This window comes from Trachurus trachurus (genome assembly GCF_905171665.1).
Source record: "Trachurus trachurus genome assembly, chromosome: 2".
NCBI classification, from domain to species: Eukaryota; Metazoa; Chordata; class Actinopteri; order Carangiformes; family Carangidae; genus Trachurus; species Trachurus trachurus.
The window spans coordinates 7,579,644-7,596,628 of NC_139914.1; the positions used below are offsets into that span (position 1 = coordinate 7,579,644).

The following is a 16,985-nucleotide window of genomic DNA, read 5'->3' on the forward strand; positions in this document are numbered from 1 at the left end:
TGATTGGGGCCATGTGTTAATTATGGTGTTTCCAGTTTCCTGCACACGCGCTCATCATAGCTGTTTGTCTCAGTGTGGCCGACCTGGACCGCGGGTTTCCACAAGACACAGCCTCCAACTTCTGACGGGAACACACAGATCCCGACTAGGATTTGTTTATTTACCAGAGTGGAAGTAATTGCACTGTCATTACTTTTACCCCCATTGATGTATTTCTGTGCGCTTGTAATTTCAGCTGGAGAGCCCTTAGAATATCATTTTTCTATTTTCAATGCAACTGTATTGTGCTGCTTTCAAAGACGTAAGAGAGTGTGGGTACTCCTAGATCGCACTGAACTGGAATATCTTTAGTATAGTGTGTGTGTGTGTGTGTGTGTGTGTGTGTGTGTGTGTGTGTGTGTGTGTGTGTGTGTGTGTGTGTGTGTGTGTGTGTGTGTGTGTGTGTGTGTGTGTGTGTGTGTGTGTGTGTGTGTGTGTGTGTGTGTGTGTGTGTGTGTGTGTTTATGGGTTGTATGTGTTTTTAAAGGGTGCGTCCGAGCACAGATAGAAATCGCTGCACACAGCTGGGAGATGTGTGTGTCTGTGTGTGTGTGTGTGTCTGCACAGCTTCCTTCCCATCTTAAACAGACAGTACAGCTTACGGCTGCAGGCTGACCCCACCACACTGTGTCTAGAAGTCAGACAGTGTGTGTCTGGTTTTTGCGTGTGTGCACATGAGAGTGTGTGTGTGTGTGTGTGTGAGACAGTGAAAGGAGGGGAGGGGTTGGATATCTTGGCCTGTTTTTCATTCTACAAACTAATGATACCGCCGCTTGTTTTTGTTTTTGTTCATTCAAGCCTATTACATAAGCGGTGACTGTAACAACTCTAGGGGGTTTGGAAACGGACGAGCAATCTGTTTGTGTCAGTCTGTGTGTGTCTGTGTGTGTGTGTGTGTGTGTGTGTGTCATGGGCTACAGTGCAGTGAAAACTAATTATTTCCAGTAAGGAGGCACAGAAGTGAACTTTGACCCCTCTAATACCCCCCTCCCTCCTCCCCCAGCCTCCTGAGGGGGAGCCTGGTTGAGCATTTGCCCCAAAAACAACATGAGAAACACCCTTGAAATTCATCATAGAACTGTTATCAGTATTTGTCTACTTTTATTTATTTATTTCTCATTATTAATATTATTTTTTTTTCCTTCTTTTTTTGCTTTATTTTCATCTTATTTTTATAGTTTTAATGCTTTACTTATTTAGTGAGGGGAAGGGAGGGAGAATAGGGAGAAAAAGTTTGCTCTGTTTCTTGCTTGTAAGAATGTCTTCTTTGATTTGCTGTAGATTGCAAAAAAAAAAACTAATAACTAAAAACAACATCCCTCCACCTAACAACCCCCCCCCCCATTCACCCACCCACACACATGTACACGTATGCCATAATCCGGTTGTACAGTAAGAGTGCCCCCCCCCCACCCACCTCCCCCCTCCTCATATTGTTGTGGCCTACTTTGCTCCCACTCATGCATGCTTAACCCTTTATTCAGCCCCAGACTACTACTACCACCCCCACGCCCCCTTTCCGCCCCATCATTCACTTTCACTTACACCCAGTCACGTGGGTGCTGATGCTGTTACCACGGCTACAGGGGGAAGACTTGTCGGCAAAAAGCCCCCTTTTTTCCCCCCCACCCACTAACGCGGCGAGGGCAGATAACATCGCAGCCAATCGCGGGTTAAGACGAGGCCGAGTTGCACCCTAGGGCGTATCGTCCCCTTCGCGGACGCTGGTGACCGCTGCCGTGGCATCTGCGGGGTCGCGGCGGGAGCGCAGCCCAAGGCGAGACCCCCACCCAAGCGCCAGTCATAACATGGGCCCAGTGTGTGTGTGTGTGTGTGTGTTCCTGATGCTATCGTGTTGATTGGATGCCGTCTCTCTGGCTGTTACTATATGGCTGATTGCCATGTGGTGTTTATTCCTGAAACACCCGAGTCATCCCAATGCTGAAATTACACTCAAGTAATTAACTGGCAAAGGTAAATTAAATTCATGAATAAATAAACGGAGCGCAAAGAGAGTTTATGACTGATCAGTGATGAAGAAAACATGTCCCAAAATGAAATAATAAGACGGCAACTGCATGAATAAGATTCAAGAAATCTAGACTTGCATGAAGACTTTGATCACAAACAGCAGGGGGCTTTTTGGCGTCTGCTTCCTTTCGCGATCAAGATTTAAAAAACTTAATGATGGCATTGCATTCCTCAGCTCATAACAGAGGGATGAGAGTGATACGTGACTCAGATTGATGCAAAATGTCTCTCAGGGTTTATAAAAGTGTCGAGCTGTGGAACGCCAAGAATGTTGTTTCCCTTTCCCTTGGTTTCCTTGTTGTTCACCATGTTGCTGTTGTTGTTATTGTAGCGGGGTTTCCACCCTAACCCTGCCGTGCAGCACGTACATTCACGCACGCATGCACACACACACACCCCTCCTCGGATGCCTCGGGAGAGCTTTTTCTTCAATGGAGCCCTGAACGCAGCGCGAGCCGGGGTTACATGAGAGACGCGCGTGTGTTTGTGTGTGAGGTTGCGGATGTATGTCAGATGGAGACAGGCAGGTAGAGAGGGTGAGGCGGTTTTGATGTGAGGCAGACGCTCGGAGAACGCAAGAGGTGAGGAGAGGAGAGGAGGAGCGACGAGTTGAAAGAGTGAATGAGCTCAGTTTCTGCAGGAACGAGGGAAGAAGAGGAGGAGGAGGAGGAGGAGGAGGGGTTGCCCAGACATAACATGTGAAGCTGCCACTACATCAGGCACTCATGTGCAAAAGTCGAGTGGTTTCTACCCAGCAACCCACCCTAACCCCCCCGCCACGCGTCACAAATACACACACACTCTGACCTCCCCCTCAGCTCTTGCCAAATGGCAGCTCATGGTGCGATGCAGGCACCAACCAGGGGCCAAGACACGGGCCGAGGAGTGACGGAGGGAGGCAGCGTGGCGTGGGGAAGGGGGACGACTTGTTTTTGGCGTGTTCATACACTGTGAACTAATGAGCGCTAACGAAAGAAGAAGGTACTCATGCATACGCAAGCACAGGGGGAGCGTGCACACGGAAGTATATGAACACATGCATGCACGTGGCAGCACCGAGCGACTGTGTGTGTGTGTGTGAAGCTGCTAGCTCCTGCACACTGAGTGTAAAACACACAGAGCGGTGTGTTTGGAGGCGATGGAGTCAAGCTGTGCTCAGATTGAAGTTTTGAAGCGGGAGGACTCCAGACATGCTGCACTGTGACCCAAAAAAAGAAACAAGGCCAGTGTGTTACTGGGTCTGCACACACACTGTGAAGCTGTCACACACACCTTCAGACACACACATGTTGAGACACATACACAGAGAGGAAGATGCCTGCAGCAAAAACACACAAGAGGAGGTTAATAAAAAGCATAGACACACAAAAGAAGACATACTCATGCAAAGGCACATACTCACATATGGCTCATGCATACTGCAGAGTTCATTTACTGTTGTCTTATAGCTGCATTACAATCACATGCACGTTATTGCTTTAATGCATTCGCAGCATTCGTGTTTACTCTAATTCATGCCGCTCACTCACACACAGTGACACGCACACCCACAAACACACTTATCACAGAGCGGTGAGGTCAGATGTAGTAGGATGGGGCGACATCACCGGTAGCTCGCTTTAAATTACCATCATATTTCAACATGCCTAGCTCCCTGTGTGTAGGCAGACAAGCTCCAAGCATGAAGGCAGATGATCCACTGGTGTTTTTGATGTTGCTGTGTGTGTGTGGGAGTCGACACAAGAGGTTTCAATGCTGTTTTTAACATGTAAGGGAAGATTCGTGCAAAATAGGTCGACAGACTGACGGATACACAGTATATGTTCGCTTTGTAAATACGCTCATACATGCGGCGAATCAAGGAAGGAAGGTTTTAAGACGATAAAACGAGAAAAAAAAGAGATAAAAGGAAGCTGCAGGAGAAAAGAAAAACAAAGCGAAAGAGACAGACACAGACGGTGGATATCTCCAGAGTTTTTCCTTCCTCTCTCTGTGCTGATTGGGGTCAGTTCTCTGCCATTAACCAAGTGTAGACAGGGGAGGGCCGGAGCAGCCAGTCGACCCCTCCGCTTTTATAGGGCTGGCTGATAATAAGGACTGGTGCCTCGGAGGAATGCTGCAGAAGGAATGTGCTGTTAGCATGTCTGCGCTCCTTAAACGCTGCCTTTTCTAGAATATGTATGTGGTAATCAAACGCCGCCTTGGCAGCTCTCTGACACAGCGCAGAGATGGCTGGATGCGACCCACCGGCTTTCCCAGGTTTGAAATCCACCAGAAGCTTCTCCCAGGAGCCCCCACCCCAACCCACCCTCAAACATGACCTCCCTGTCTGCCTTCCAGTGAATCACTGATGGGAAAACACCGCAAGAACAGACTCTTTTCCTTATGCTAGCCGGCTATGAGAGCCAAGATGTATGAAATGCATTTCCTATCAGTCAGTCAAGTGCAGAGATATTGGAAATAACAAAGTCCATGCAGTGCAAGTGGGTTTATAAATAAGCTCCATCCATCGGTGGAGGAAGGTCTACCACAGGCATTTCTGACATGTGCAGTTAAACAAAGATCTAATAAAGATGCTGCGGTCTCTTAGCAACTTTATCACAGAGAGATATTTGCCCTTCTGGCGAGTGTATAAAAATAGTAAGAGATGCAGAACGGCAACCAAACAGACTGTGAATAGCCAGCATGTAAAGATAGAAGAGAAGCCGGATGGACGGAGTGAGAAAATAGCCGGGGATTGTGAATGAGTGTTGTGTGACATTTGTGTAAAGTCCCTTGTCTGTTTTGTGTTGCCGGACCGTCGGCACCCTCATTGATGTGCTGTTCCATAAACACTCTGTCTGTGACGGGCTCCCCGGTGGGGCCGGCGGAGCAGTGGCTGATGGGTAGATGATCTGAGCCACACAGCTGCCGCCGCTCAAGGTGAGCCGCCCAGGGCGCATAAATCTGCATGGCTGATGAGGAGCCACCGCAGAGGGCCCACTTAGAACCATTATACAACATTTGCGGGGCGTGTGTGTGAATGTGTGTGCGTATGTCAGAGAGACACACAGTGCAAAAAAAAAAAAGAGAGAAAAGGGAGGTGTTGGAGAATATTTGTTTTGAATATATGCAACAGAGCAGGGGTCAGTCCGCTCCCCCCTTTTAGCCTCGCTTAAGTGTGTATCATTGAATGTGTCACATTATGTAACGTCACACAAAAAGAGTCATCAGTATCCCGGAGTAACACTGAGCAGCAGCAGCCGACTTGAGCTTTTGCTCACTGTGTATTTTCTCCGCCATCGGTCATCATAAACCATGTGTGCGTTTCTGCGTCCGGCCACCGCAGCTACTGTATACTCCAGCTTGGCTGTCAGTGATGAACGACTCTCTGAAACACCCTCTGCAAGTCAGATGAGATATCCCTCTGTGATCGATCGCTATACGCGCCCGTATCCTCCTCTCCCGATATGACCGATTGCTTATTCATTTTCTAAATATCCTCCTCTCCTCTCCTTTGTTTTCCGCTCAGGGTCGGAGTTCTGCTTCCGCAACTTCACCAGCTCCTCCGGCATGATCGAGTCCCCGGGGTTCCCGGATAAATACCCTCACAACCTGGAGTGCTCCTACATGATCATCGCCCCGCCCCGCATGGACATCACCCTCACCTTCCTCACCTTTGACCTGGAGAACGACCCCCTGCTGGTGGGAGAGGGCGACTGCAAGTACGACTGGCTGGACGTATGGGACGGCCTGCCGCAAGGTGAGCACACACACACACACACAATTGCTTATTAAAGTGCATGTTCACACAGAATTTCACAATCCCCCACTTTCCCACACGCACATTAACATACCAGCCTTCAATTTCCCGAGCAGCCATTGCCGTCTTTGATGTAAGCAGTGTTGCCGAGCATTCCTTTACATTATATTACATAGAGGAAACATTATTACACGGGGAGCTGAACGTGCTTCAACACCCCTGAGGAGCAGCCCTTTCCCATGCCCCTCTCCCCTCTCCGTAATAACCTCCCTTCATCACCCCCTTCCCTGCACTCCCTCCTTATCACCTAGCGCTTCCTTCCTCCCCCGGGCGAGTGAGAGAGAGAGTGGCGGCCCACGATGAGTATCTGTTTTGCGGACCAATAGGAGGTGCCGAGTGTTGCCAAAGCGGCCTATCGGCTGCGATCAGGAAGCAGCGGGGGGAAAAAACATTTGAGGATGTTATCAAGGGGCTTTGATAGTGACCGCCATAGGGTAACGTTAGCTGCTGCGGTGCTGCTGAAAAGCACATTAGTGGTGGTGAGTGGTTCACTTCCCACCTCTGTCTCTTGCTGACTCCCCCTCACCCCCCAGTTTTTTTCTTCTTTTTTTTTATAAATATGAAGAAGAGAACTGAGGATTTGCTCTAATTATTCTATTTTCAGTTGCTAAAAAGGGATCCAAGTGGATTTAAAATTCCAATTATAGCCTTGAATTTGGGAGCTTTGATAGCTGAAAACAATTTATACCATTCAAAGTTGTGAATTAGGAGGAAATTAAAGTGTAACCCAGTTCCAGTGAGCCGAGTCCTCGGGCATGAAAGAGGGATGGGAGACAAGACGGAAGGGTGAAGAATTCGGTGTCTGGCAACGGAGCTACTCATGAGACTATTGTAATCCTCGCTCGTGCATGTGTGTCTGCGTATGTGTGTGTGTGTGTCTGCAGCTGATGCCAGTGCAGTTTGCATTAAGGCAGGGATTCCAATCCCCCTGCTGGGCCCTGGCTGAGGCACACACAGCAGATGGAGGGATGGACAGGAGAGAGAAAGGGAGAAAGACGAATGATGGGAGGAAGAGAGTCGGGGGGGGGAAGTGGCGACCATGGGGGGGACGCATGCTGCGACTCATTAGACAACACTTACTGAAGCAGCGTGGCCACTGGAAACCTGTCTCTGCTGTGTTTCCGAGGACGCTGCAGGACAAAATATTTCATGTTTTAGCCAGAAAGGGCTCAGATTTTCAAAATAAAACCACACAAAATCAAATGTTTTATTCCGATATCACCATACACATGTTTAGATGAACTGGATTTATGTGTGTCTACAGTGTCTCCTCTGATTGGCCGATACTGCGGGACAAAGATCCCCCCAGAGATCCAGTCGTCTTCCGGCCTGCTGTCCCTCTCCTTCCACACGGACATGGCCGTGGCCAAAGACGGCTTCTCCGCCCGGTACAACATGACGCACAAAGAAGTCAGCGACTGTGAGTGAGAGATAACTTACTTTTCATGTGTTTGTGCCTTTTTAGATTTTCTGTGTGGAGGTTTGTTTACCTGTTTTTATTCCCATCTCCATTTTCTCTCCTTTCAGCGCTCTCTCCTCCGTCATCTCTGCTGACACTCTTCCTTCATCTCTCTCTCCTCTTACCCTCTCGATCCTTTCAGCTTTGCCTACTTTAATTCTATTTCAATCTCAAAGTTCTCTCTCACCCCTCTCAGCCCATTTTGCTCTCTCCTAAGGGAGCATGATTTCTCAGAAGCCGAGTCATAGTATTTTCTTTTGGAATATAAATTAACTTCACCTCAATTTACCTTCTCTCACCTGTGGAGCTTCTTTCTGTCTCCCTCTGCCCCTTTCTCTGTCTGGATTTACCTTGTCGCCTCTGTCCTCCAGCTCCACGCTTTGCTCTTTATACCTCCCCTCTCACTCTCCATCTATTCAGCCTTCCTCTCCTTCCTCCGCTCTGAACGTTTAAACTCTCTGCTTTCGCCCCAACAGCGTTCCACTGCAGCATGGCGCTGGGAATGGAGTCGGGGAAGATCAGCGACGACCAGATCTCTGCTTCCACGTCCTTCTACGACAGCCGCTGGTTGCCACGGCAGGCCCGCCTTAACAACGATGACAACGCCTGGACGCCATCAGAAGACAGCAACAAGGAGTATATCCAGGTATATATATATATATATATATTTGTTTAGCTGTTTCTGTGCTGTGATGTCTTTCTTTTTATGACCTTTAGATACCGAAGCTTTAATCACTGTGGGATTTGAGATATGAATTATATTACACTTCCAGCTGTGAGCGCACAATCTGAACCAACACCACTTTCATTGCTGAGGATAATAAATGTAGGGAACTTGAGAGTGATATTTGTGTAAAGGAGAAGATGCATCTTGTGTACAGTGAGGACACACACACACACTCACACTCACACACTCATATACACACGCGTAACGGAAATGGAGGAACTGTGAACTGATGATAAGGAAGTGCTTCTGTGCTCTCAATCTTTCCTGTCTCACACACACACACACACACATACACACACACACAAGTCCACTGATATGTATGCATACCTAGGCGCACACAGACACACATATATACACATGCACACGAGCGGCGAGGAGTCCTGTGATTGATGAAGGTGCTCTTCAGGAATGCATCCGAACACTGCGCCATTGATCTCTGCCTCCAGCCTTTCCTCCCCTCACACACACACTTACACACACACATGCGACAAATGCACAGCCACATATAAACACCACCTAGGTTTCCTCAGCAGTAGGCCACAGTTGGTGTCCATCCCCCTGCTGTCTGTGTGACAGATACTCACAGCAGCTGCTCTGACTCTGTTATCTACATCAACCCTGAGCTCCATAAATCCTCCTGCACTTACAAATGATTCTATTCATTATAAGAAAAAATATATTTCCATGATAAGAAACGAATGCTTTAATTCATTTTTTCATTTTTCCCAGGTTGACCTCCAGTTCCTGAAGGTTTTGACGGGCATCGCCACACAGGGGGCCGTGTCCAAGGAGACGCAGAAGTCCTACTACGTCACCACCTTCAAGCTGGAAGTCAGCACCAACGGGGAAGACTGGATGGTGTACCGGCACGGCAAGAACCACAAGGTAACAGAACTCACCACACTAGATTAACGTGGTCTGTCCACACACACGGTGACAAAGAGGTGAAGTGGAGCGTTTGGTGCATCCAAGAGCCGAGAGAGTCAGTTGAGCTGTTTATGAACCCGAGTCATGACCAGTCATGAGGTAGAAAGAGACGGAGCAGGGAGGAAGAGATAGAGATAAGAGGAAGTAGGGGAACTGACACAACAAGAACAATGGAGTCCTCTATGTGTCCTTATCTGGGCTCGCAATTCATCATCTCTCGCTCACCACAGCACACGCTCACATAAACACACACACACAGAGTTGTAAACGCTCGGAGTCAAACCACGTGCGGACTGGACGAGTTTGTGAGGCTGATTTCAACATTATTTACTGTAATCGCTGAATGAGTCTCATTGTTTGTGTCCTCGTTTGTTAGAATAGGATAGAATAGAATGCTTTATTGTCATTGTAAACAGTGAAACAGCTAAATTGGTTTAGGATACCACTAGCCGTAGTGCAATAGTATGACAATAAGTAAGTCAGTATGAAAACAATAGCACAGTGTTTTTCAACCTTGGGGTTGGGACCCCACATGGGGTCGCCTGGAATTCAAATGGGGTCGCATGAAATGTCTAATTGATTTTTTTTTTTTTTTTTTAAAGACTGATTTTTTTTTTTACTAATTCTTATTCTTATGATTAAAAACACCACACATAATCTTAAACAACTGTATAGAATACCGTTGTTTTCACTTTCTCAAATATAAATCGAGTTCAGATAAAATGCAGCATCTTGATTCACGTGGTTGCCAGAAATTTGTGATGTCAAAAAGGGGTCATGAGCCAAAAAAGGTTGGGAACCACTGCAATAGCAATAGTATAAAGTACAGCATACTTGTTAGTGTGTAAGGTGGGGGGTTGTGTATCAATGCATGCACAGTGTGAATTGTTGCTGCTGCTGTTGTTGTTGTTGTTTTAACGGTGCAACCAACAGTAAACCTGTCTCCTGGGGATTTGAACTCCGTCCCTCACATCTGGGTTAAGGTCACTGTGGATTTGAAGCAGAAAAATAAATAGAGAGTCGTAGTGGGAGTGGGAGTGGGGGTGCAGGAGCAGTTAATCCACACAGAGTGGGACTCCCCCTTCTGTGTGCACCAGTGATTGGTTTGGGTGAGACCGGTGGGGGGTATTTGATGCAGAGATTATTGAGTGAAACGTGGATTTGACTTAAAAAGTCAACATCTGTGCAATTTATCACACCCCCCCCTCTCTTTGTACATACACACACGTGAAAACCAACAGACCCCCCCCTTTGTGCAACCTCTGGCTGATCTCTCTGTCTGGAAATCTGTGCGTGAGTCCGCATATGTATATGATGTGCGCTGGTCTGTCTGTGGTGTGTAATCTGAGTCCACTAATCTGTCTGGGCAAAATACTGTTCAGACACTTTCAGACATGGACAGATGCATCAACATAAAAGGTGGAGGAGGGAAGGGAAGGGGAGGGGCGGGGGGATATGTATCACTAAATTGGTTATGTTTCCAGCTCATACAAAGAATGCACAGAGTTGAAGGATGAATAAAACACAGCAGAGTCATGTTGAATTATGGATAATCCTCCAAACTGAGCTGAAAGCAGGAAATAACATCTGATACTCTGACTAATATGAAACAACTTTATCTACATAAAATATAGATGTGATTCAGCGTAGCATCTGTTTTTGATGAAGTTTTGATGCGTGATAGGCCTCCGAAATTATTCCTAAATCCGCGAGGATTTATTGTGCGTTCTCACCCTCTGATGTTTAATACGGAGACAAGACGTCTCAGCTGAGGGCGGATAAAACCTCCTCGACCACAGGCAGGGATGGATGGATTGGATTTAGGGATAACGCCTTTGACAAATGAAGCGAAATTTGCGGTCGTGAATTCGCCCCGGCCTGATTTTTTTTGTTTTTTTGCGCGTGAAGATTTTGCCCTGCTCTCTACTCTCCTCGCCAACCAGGTTCTCCTCGGGGCCCCGTGGGCCGCAGTTCAGTTGAATCTTCCGTGACTGCTAATCCACCAGTCATGTCGTACAAACTCCCAGTTAGCCCATCCTAAGCCCCCCAAAGAGCCCTTAAGTGGTTGAAGCTCAATGCTCATCAGGGGGTCCTGTAATAACTGGGATTTGGTTCTTCTAATTGTCATTTAACAGAGAGTTTGAAGCTAATGTGGCTTTGAAAAGAGTGCGCGCGCAATGTGTGCGTCGGCGGTTTTACAATATGTGTGTGTTTGCGGAAGGTTGAGCCGTGACTGTGTCTGTGCATCAGATGTGAATCACCCATGAATAAAAGGATTGGCTTGGCACTTCGTACCTCGCAGTGTTTGTTATTTGGAGAGAGCGCCATGCCATTCTTTGTCAAGATTTGTGTCCTTATTTGCTGTGTTGACAAAGACCGAAGGATTTAATGCCAATAAAGATTATTTGACAGCAAGAAAGTCAGGAAGAAATGAAGAGAGAGGGAGAGAGAAAGAGAGAGGAGCTGAGAAAGGAATTGTGGGAAAGTTTTTTTTTTCCTTTTCAAAAGAAATGTAAGTGCCGTGTGAGGAGAAAAACACCAGCGCTGCAGATTGCAATCACCTCAGTCACACCAGCAAACAGGCTTTGTGAATCTGTGTGTGTGCATGTGTGTGCATGTGTGTGTGCGCGATTCTTTTCGACACATTTTCTGCATACCAACACATTTTCAGTTTGACACCCATGTGACTTGTTAATTCTAAATCACACTACTTACATATGCACCTCATTACTTGACGAGACACGAGCACACTTAGGAATTGCCTATCTGTCACACGCAAACAAAAAAAACACACAAACACACACACACAATGATTTTTTTTAGAGGTATCAGACACATATACACATGTGCACCCAAACAAATTAACAGTAAAGACACTCTGTCATCCGTCTTTGAGGAAAATCCCATCAGCCCCAGTGCTAACAAAGCATTGTGTTGTTGAGAAGTGAGGCTATGCTATATCAGTTCAACACACACACACAGACACACACATATAAAGTAAACTGGGAATGGAAAAAACAGCCCACACAGCATTTCAGCCTTCTGCTCCTCCATCACACTGTGTCACACACACACATACACACACAAGCTTTGTTTTCACTCACTCATTCTTTGTGACATAAAGCTGCACACACATACACATACACACAGGTGAGATGTTACACACACATGTACACAGACAGCAACTGCTAACACAGCTACAAAGTGGAGGACTTCAGCATAAGGTGGTGTAAGACAACATTACACACACACATACACACACACACACAGCTCGCCCCTCAGTAGTGGAGAGCGGCCAGCTGGAACCAGTTCCTACTGTCAACATCTTCATACCGAGAACAGAGAAGAAGGAGTGGGGGGTGGGAGTGGGAGTGGGCAGAGGACGTCTTGCAGCAGGAGATGGACAGGGGGGTAATGGCAAGAAAGAATAGAGCGATGGAGGGAGTAAGTAGAGCAAGAAGAGGAGGACGAGGAGCGTAATGGGCAGAGAAGGAGAGCGGGGTCGAGGGAACAACACGGGGATGAAAAAAGGAGTGAATAATGTCTTGTGCAGAGCTCAGCCACTTCTCCCCGTGGCGCCATCATCAGCTTGAAGGAAAACTCTGGGAGAGGAAGGAGACATCATGAAAACACAGAGGAGAGAGACGATAGACAAGTGTGTCTACACCTCAAGTGTTTTTTACTTTAAAGGGATAGTTCAACATTTTGGCAAATTGGCCCATTGTCATAATCCCTATAGTTTTAGGAGTAGGTTCATCACCTTTAATTGTCGGTGCAAGCTGTTTTTAGAACGGCGGAGCAGAGCCGTGAGCTGCTCAGAGCTACACTACGGAGGCTAATGTGATTTCTTGGTTTCCCTCATCAAACTCATCAAATACACAATCCAACAACTCCAAAACACTCTGGTGGACAAGTTGTGACCTGCACATTCACCACGCTATGAGATAATAACAGAACGTTACAAGACAGAGTTGTTTTAGAGGTAAATTTATGCAAAATAGCTGATGCACAATACTACTAGCTAGCGATTATGGCAATGGGCCAATTTGCAAAAATGTTGAACTATCCCTTTAACGCTAGATTCTTTTTGCTCTCTTTGCTGGTCCGTGGTGTTTACAATAACACACACATATACACACAAGCTTTTCACGGTGACCTCGTTCTCCACAGGGGTCATCAATACTTAAATACCCATGGTGCCTCTGTCCCGCCGATGTCCGCACAAAGCAGTCTGACCGCCGCTTTGCCGCGACGTGTGTGTGTGCGTGGGCGTTCAGACTGCAGGCAGGCGCTTCGTTATAATTTCATGACTCTCCTCACCAGGATACACAACACGGCGACGTTAATTATTCAGCCCACCTCGCCTACACGTCACGTGAGGAGACACGGAAAAGAAAAACATGCCAGTCGCCGGGCAGATTCCAGACTCCCCAACCCCCGCTAGTCAAAAAGTAACCACGGTATCAACAAGTCGGTCAATGACCAACCATCTGCTTCCTAAGGCTGCTGACCTTTGACCTCGGAGGTAATGGCTCAGGGGTCAGATGGGCGACCTCCTCAGGTAGCCTGACAATAGATGGGAGGAAGTGGAGGGAGAGCTGACCAACAACTTCTCATTGTCTCTCCCTCCCTCCCTCTGTCTCTGTCTCACATCTTAGAAAGAGAAATAAAGAGAATGCCTCTCCCTCCAGAGCTGATTCACATCGAACACGTTGTTCTTTTTGTGTCATTAACGTTGGCCATATTCCCTGCTTTTATCCAAAGATGGAAACAAAGAAAAGCAGCTGGCAGTTTTATAATGCACCAGCTAATGGCCTCTTAGTCATGGTGGGCACTCTCTCTCTCTACAGACGTTTCTGGGAAGTTGTAATGAACAAATATTCTGCAGACATTTCCCTAACTTTCTCCTCCGTGGTCTGGATCGTGACGTATTTGCGTCATTTGTCACTTTTTCTTTTAATCGTAAAAAAGTTGATACTTGTGGAAGCATTTCAGTGCTGCAGGGACAGTTTTTGTGAGGCTGCTGGTGCTTGTCCGATAATGTGAACTCATGGTCGCAATTTATTTCAAAATTGAGGAAATTCCATCAATTATTTTTTTTTTTTGGTTGTGTAATGACATAAATGCTCGGATGGACTACTTCCTGTTACCGTGATGAATGTCTCTGTTGTTCTTCCCCTCCCACTCGCTGACACTCCCTGCCTCCTCTTCATATTCCTCATATAGTCATTTCTCCTGCCCTCCATTCAACCTCTTCTTTCTCTCTCACCCGCCTCCACCCATCTCTTCATCTGTTTTTAACTCCTCTTCTGAGGACTCATCCTCCCCGCAGTCATTTTTTTCCGTGTTTCCCCCCTCGTCCCCTCCCTGCTGCTCTTTGTTTCACACGCACAGAAGAATCAGAGAGTAAAAGAAGAAGACGGGTCAGTTGTATGAGCGTGAGTGGGTGTTTACATAACCCCCATAAGAGCCCACATCCACTGTTTGGCCTCTTAGGTAAACATGACGGCTGTCTATCCTCGATCCAGCAGCAGATACAGAAGAGATAGCCTGGCTTATCTGTTCAAACACTCATGCTGCTTTGTATTACCAGTGTCAGCTCCGTTTGATTAAATCAGGCCATGCCCAAAATCAAATAAAACCCCTGGAGGAGGATTTCCAAGTGCTATTCCCTCTGGTTGTGGAATATCTGGAATATCGTATTATTGGGAGGAGGCAGGGAACTTCACAAATGGGTCGTTTTATACCAACATGCCAGTGTAGTGTCTGCAGATTTAAATGAAAGCAGATGGTTTATCACTTATAATGAAAAACAACATTATCAAAAGAAACGGGAATCAAATTTTTAGGCAAAGGGAGCACGTCTGGGTTTGATCCTCGTGCGCTTGGATTAGAGTAAAAGAGAAGATGGTTGATGCCTTTAATCTTTAATTCAGCTGCTTGTAGCTGTTGTCTTTCCATCTTTCCGGCGCGTAGATGTTCATCGCCGTGGTTTCGCCGATATCTGCCGTTCTCCTATCGGACGGCCTCGGTCGACCACAGACGGAGAGAGGGAGAGAGAGTGAATGACACTTAACAGTCACTCAGTCAGTTAAAAGACACTTCCTCTGCTTATCTGAGTGAGTGTGTGTGGATTCCTGTGGTTTCCTGTGTGTGGTGTGTGTGTGGTTTTAGTTTGTGGCCACCACCGCCACCAGTACGAGGAAGCTGGGGAGCAAGAAAGAGAAAGAGAGAGAGATATCAGCTGAGAGGTGTTGAGATGAGGGGATGTGGTGCAGACAGGGGGTGGGGAGGGAGGGGGGGTTGAGGTGTAGAAGGAAGAGGAAGGTGATTATAATTATAAAATAGGAGTTATGGGTTTTGGAAAACACGCAAACAGGAAAGAAAGGGAGACTCGAGCATCTTGGCTGACTTTTCCATCCAGAACAGAAAGTCACTGACCGCCCTGGTTACTTCTGCCCCCCCCACCTCCCACCTCCCACCATGACCTGACGCTTCAGCTCGAATGGAAGGAAGGGAGTGTTCGTGAAGTGACTGTTGATGGTTTTTTTAGGGTGGATGCCTCTTAGGAAGTGAAATTTCACTCGCATCCTGCCCACCTGGACAGACTTCCTGCGTCTGGAAGGTCCCGTCATGTTTGGCCGTGTCAGGTCATGTCCCCCCCACTCCCCCCCACCCCCGGCCCCCCCGCTGCAGCTTCCTATGACCACCAGTGGAGAGGTGAAGCAGTGTGTGTGAAGGAGAGAGTGAGTGAGAAAGAGAGACCCTCATCCATCCAGGCTTTCCCAGCCTCCCAGCGCCGAACCTTTGACCCCAAAACACATCGACAGCTGGGCGAGTGACATTGGATCCGTGTTTGGGTTGTCTCTGCTTTGTCCGGCCTGGCACTGTGTTATGTGTGTGTGTGTGTGTGTGTGTGTGTGTGTGTAGCCAAGCGAAACCGTGCGCTGTGGGTGGGTGTCGAGCAAGAGATGGTAGTGTGTGTGTATGTGTGAGAAAGAGAGAGATAAGACAGCCCAGGCACCGAGGCGTGCAGGCGTGTACAGTACATCAGCTCCTGACAGTAACCAGCCTTTGTCTTTGTCTCCTGTTTGTCCTCGTCTTTGTCTCTGCATCAGATCTTCCACGCCAACACCGACCCGGCCGAGGTGGTCCTGAACCGCGTGCCGCAGCCCGTCCTGGCCCGGTTCGTCCGCATCCGACCGCAGACCTGGAGGAACGGCATCGCCCTGCGCTTCGAGATCTACGGATGCCAGATAACAGGTGTGTGTGTGTGTTTTTTAACAGGAAAAAGAAAGAGCTCAGTTTCTTTTTAATACTCCTGTTTTCCTCCTGGGTGGGTCAAGGAAGGAAGGAAGGAAGGAAGGAAGGTAGAAAGGACGAAGGGAAAGAAGGAAGGAAGGACAAAGGGAAAGATGGGAGGAAAGAAGGAAAGGAAAAGGAAGAAAGATAGATGAGGGAAGGAACAGATTAGGTCAATTGGGTCAAAAAGGAAGGAAGAAGTAACGGACGGACAGAAGGAAGGAAGGATGGAAAGGAGGGAGGGAAAAAGGGAGGAAAGAAAGATGGAGGGAGGGAACAAATCAAGTCAATTGGATCGAAAGACTAAGGAAAGAAGGATTGTGGAAAGAAGGAAGGGGGGAGAAAGGAAGGGAACAGATTGGGTCAACAGGAGGGTTAAGGGCCTAGCGGGAGAGGGAGACGGAGAAATCCCTTGTTTATCCGCTGTGGTGTTTCAGGGGTTTAATCCAGCAGCACTGTGGTCACACGTCTCCATTTACCACCGTCTTGCCGGGAATAAAAAAAAAAAAGCCTTTGAACAGAAGCAAGAAATAACTTCCTCAACCTTAAAAGAGAACACACACACTGGCAGATAGTCTCTCTCACACATACATGTGTATTTATGCTCTCTCCCACACTCTCCCCCTGCTATCTTTTAAACATGGCAACCCTCGGGCTAATTAAAGGCAACTTCTACTCTATTCTTCCAGAGGCAGCAG

General features: G+C 47.4%; 1 protein-coding gene across 3 annotated transcripts in view; it reads left to right on the plus strand.

The window, feature by feature from the left end:
* nrp2a (neuropilin 2a) overlaps window positions 1–16,985 on the plus strand; it is a 58,917-nt gene that overhangs the window by 20,672 nt on the left and 21,260 nt on the right. For all 3 annotated transcript variants that reach the window (XM_083990545.1, XM_083990546.1, XM_083990547.1), the window contains exons 4-8: window positions 5,582–5,812; window positions 7,137–7,292; window positions 7,808–7,977; window positions 8,788–8,943; window positions 16,104–16,248. In XM_083990545.1, coding sequence (XP_083846671.1) covers window positions 5,582–5,812; window positions 7,137–7,292; window positions 7,808–7,977; window positions 8,788–8,943; window positions 16,104–16,248 — 858 coding nt within the window. The remainder of the gene's footprint in view (window positions 1–5,581; window positions 5,813–7,136; window positions 7,293–7,807; window positions 7,978–8,787; window positions 8,944–16,103; window positions 16,249–16,985) is intronic.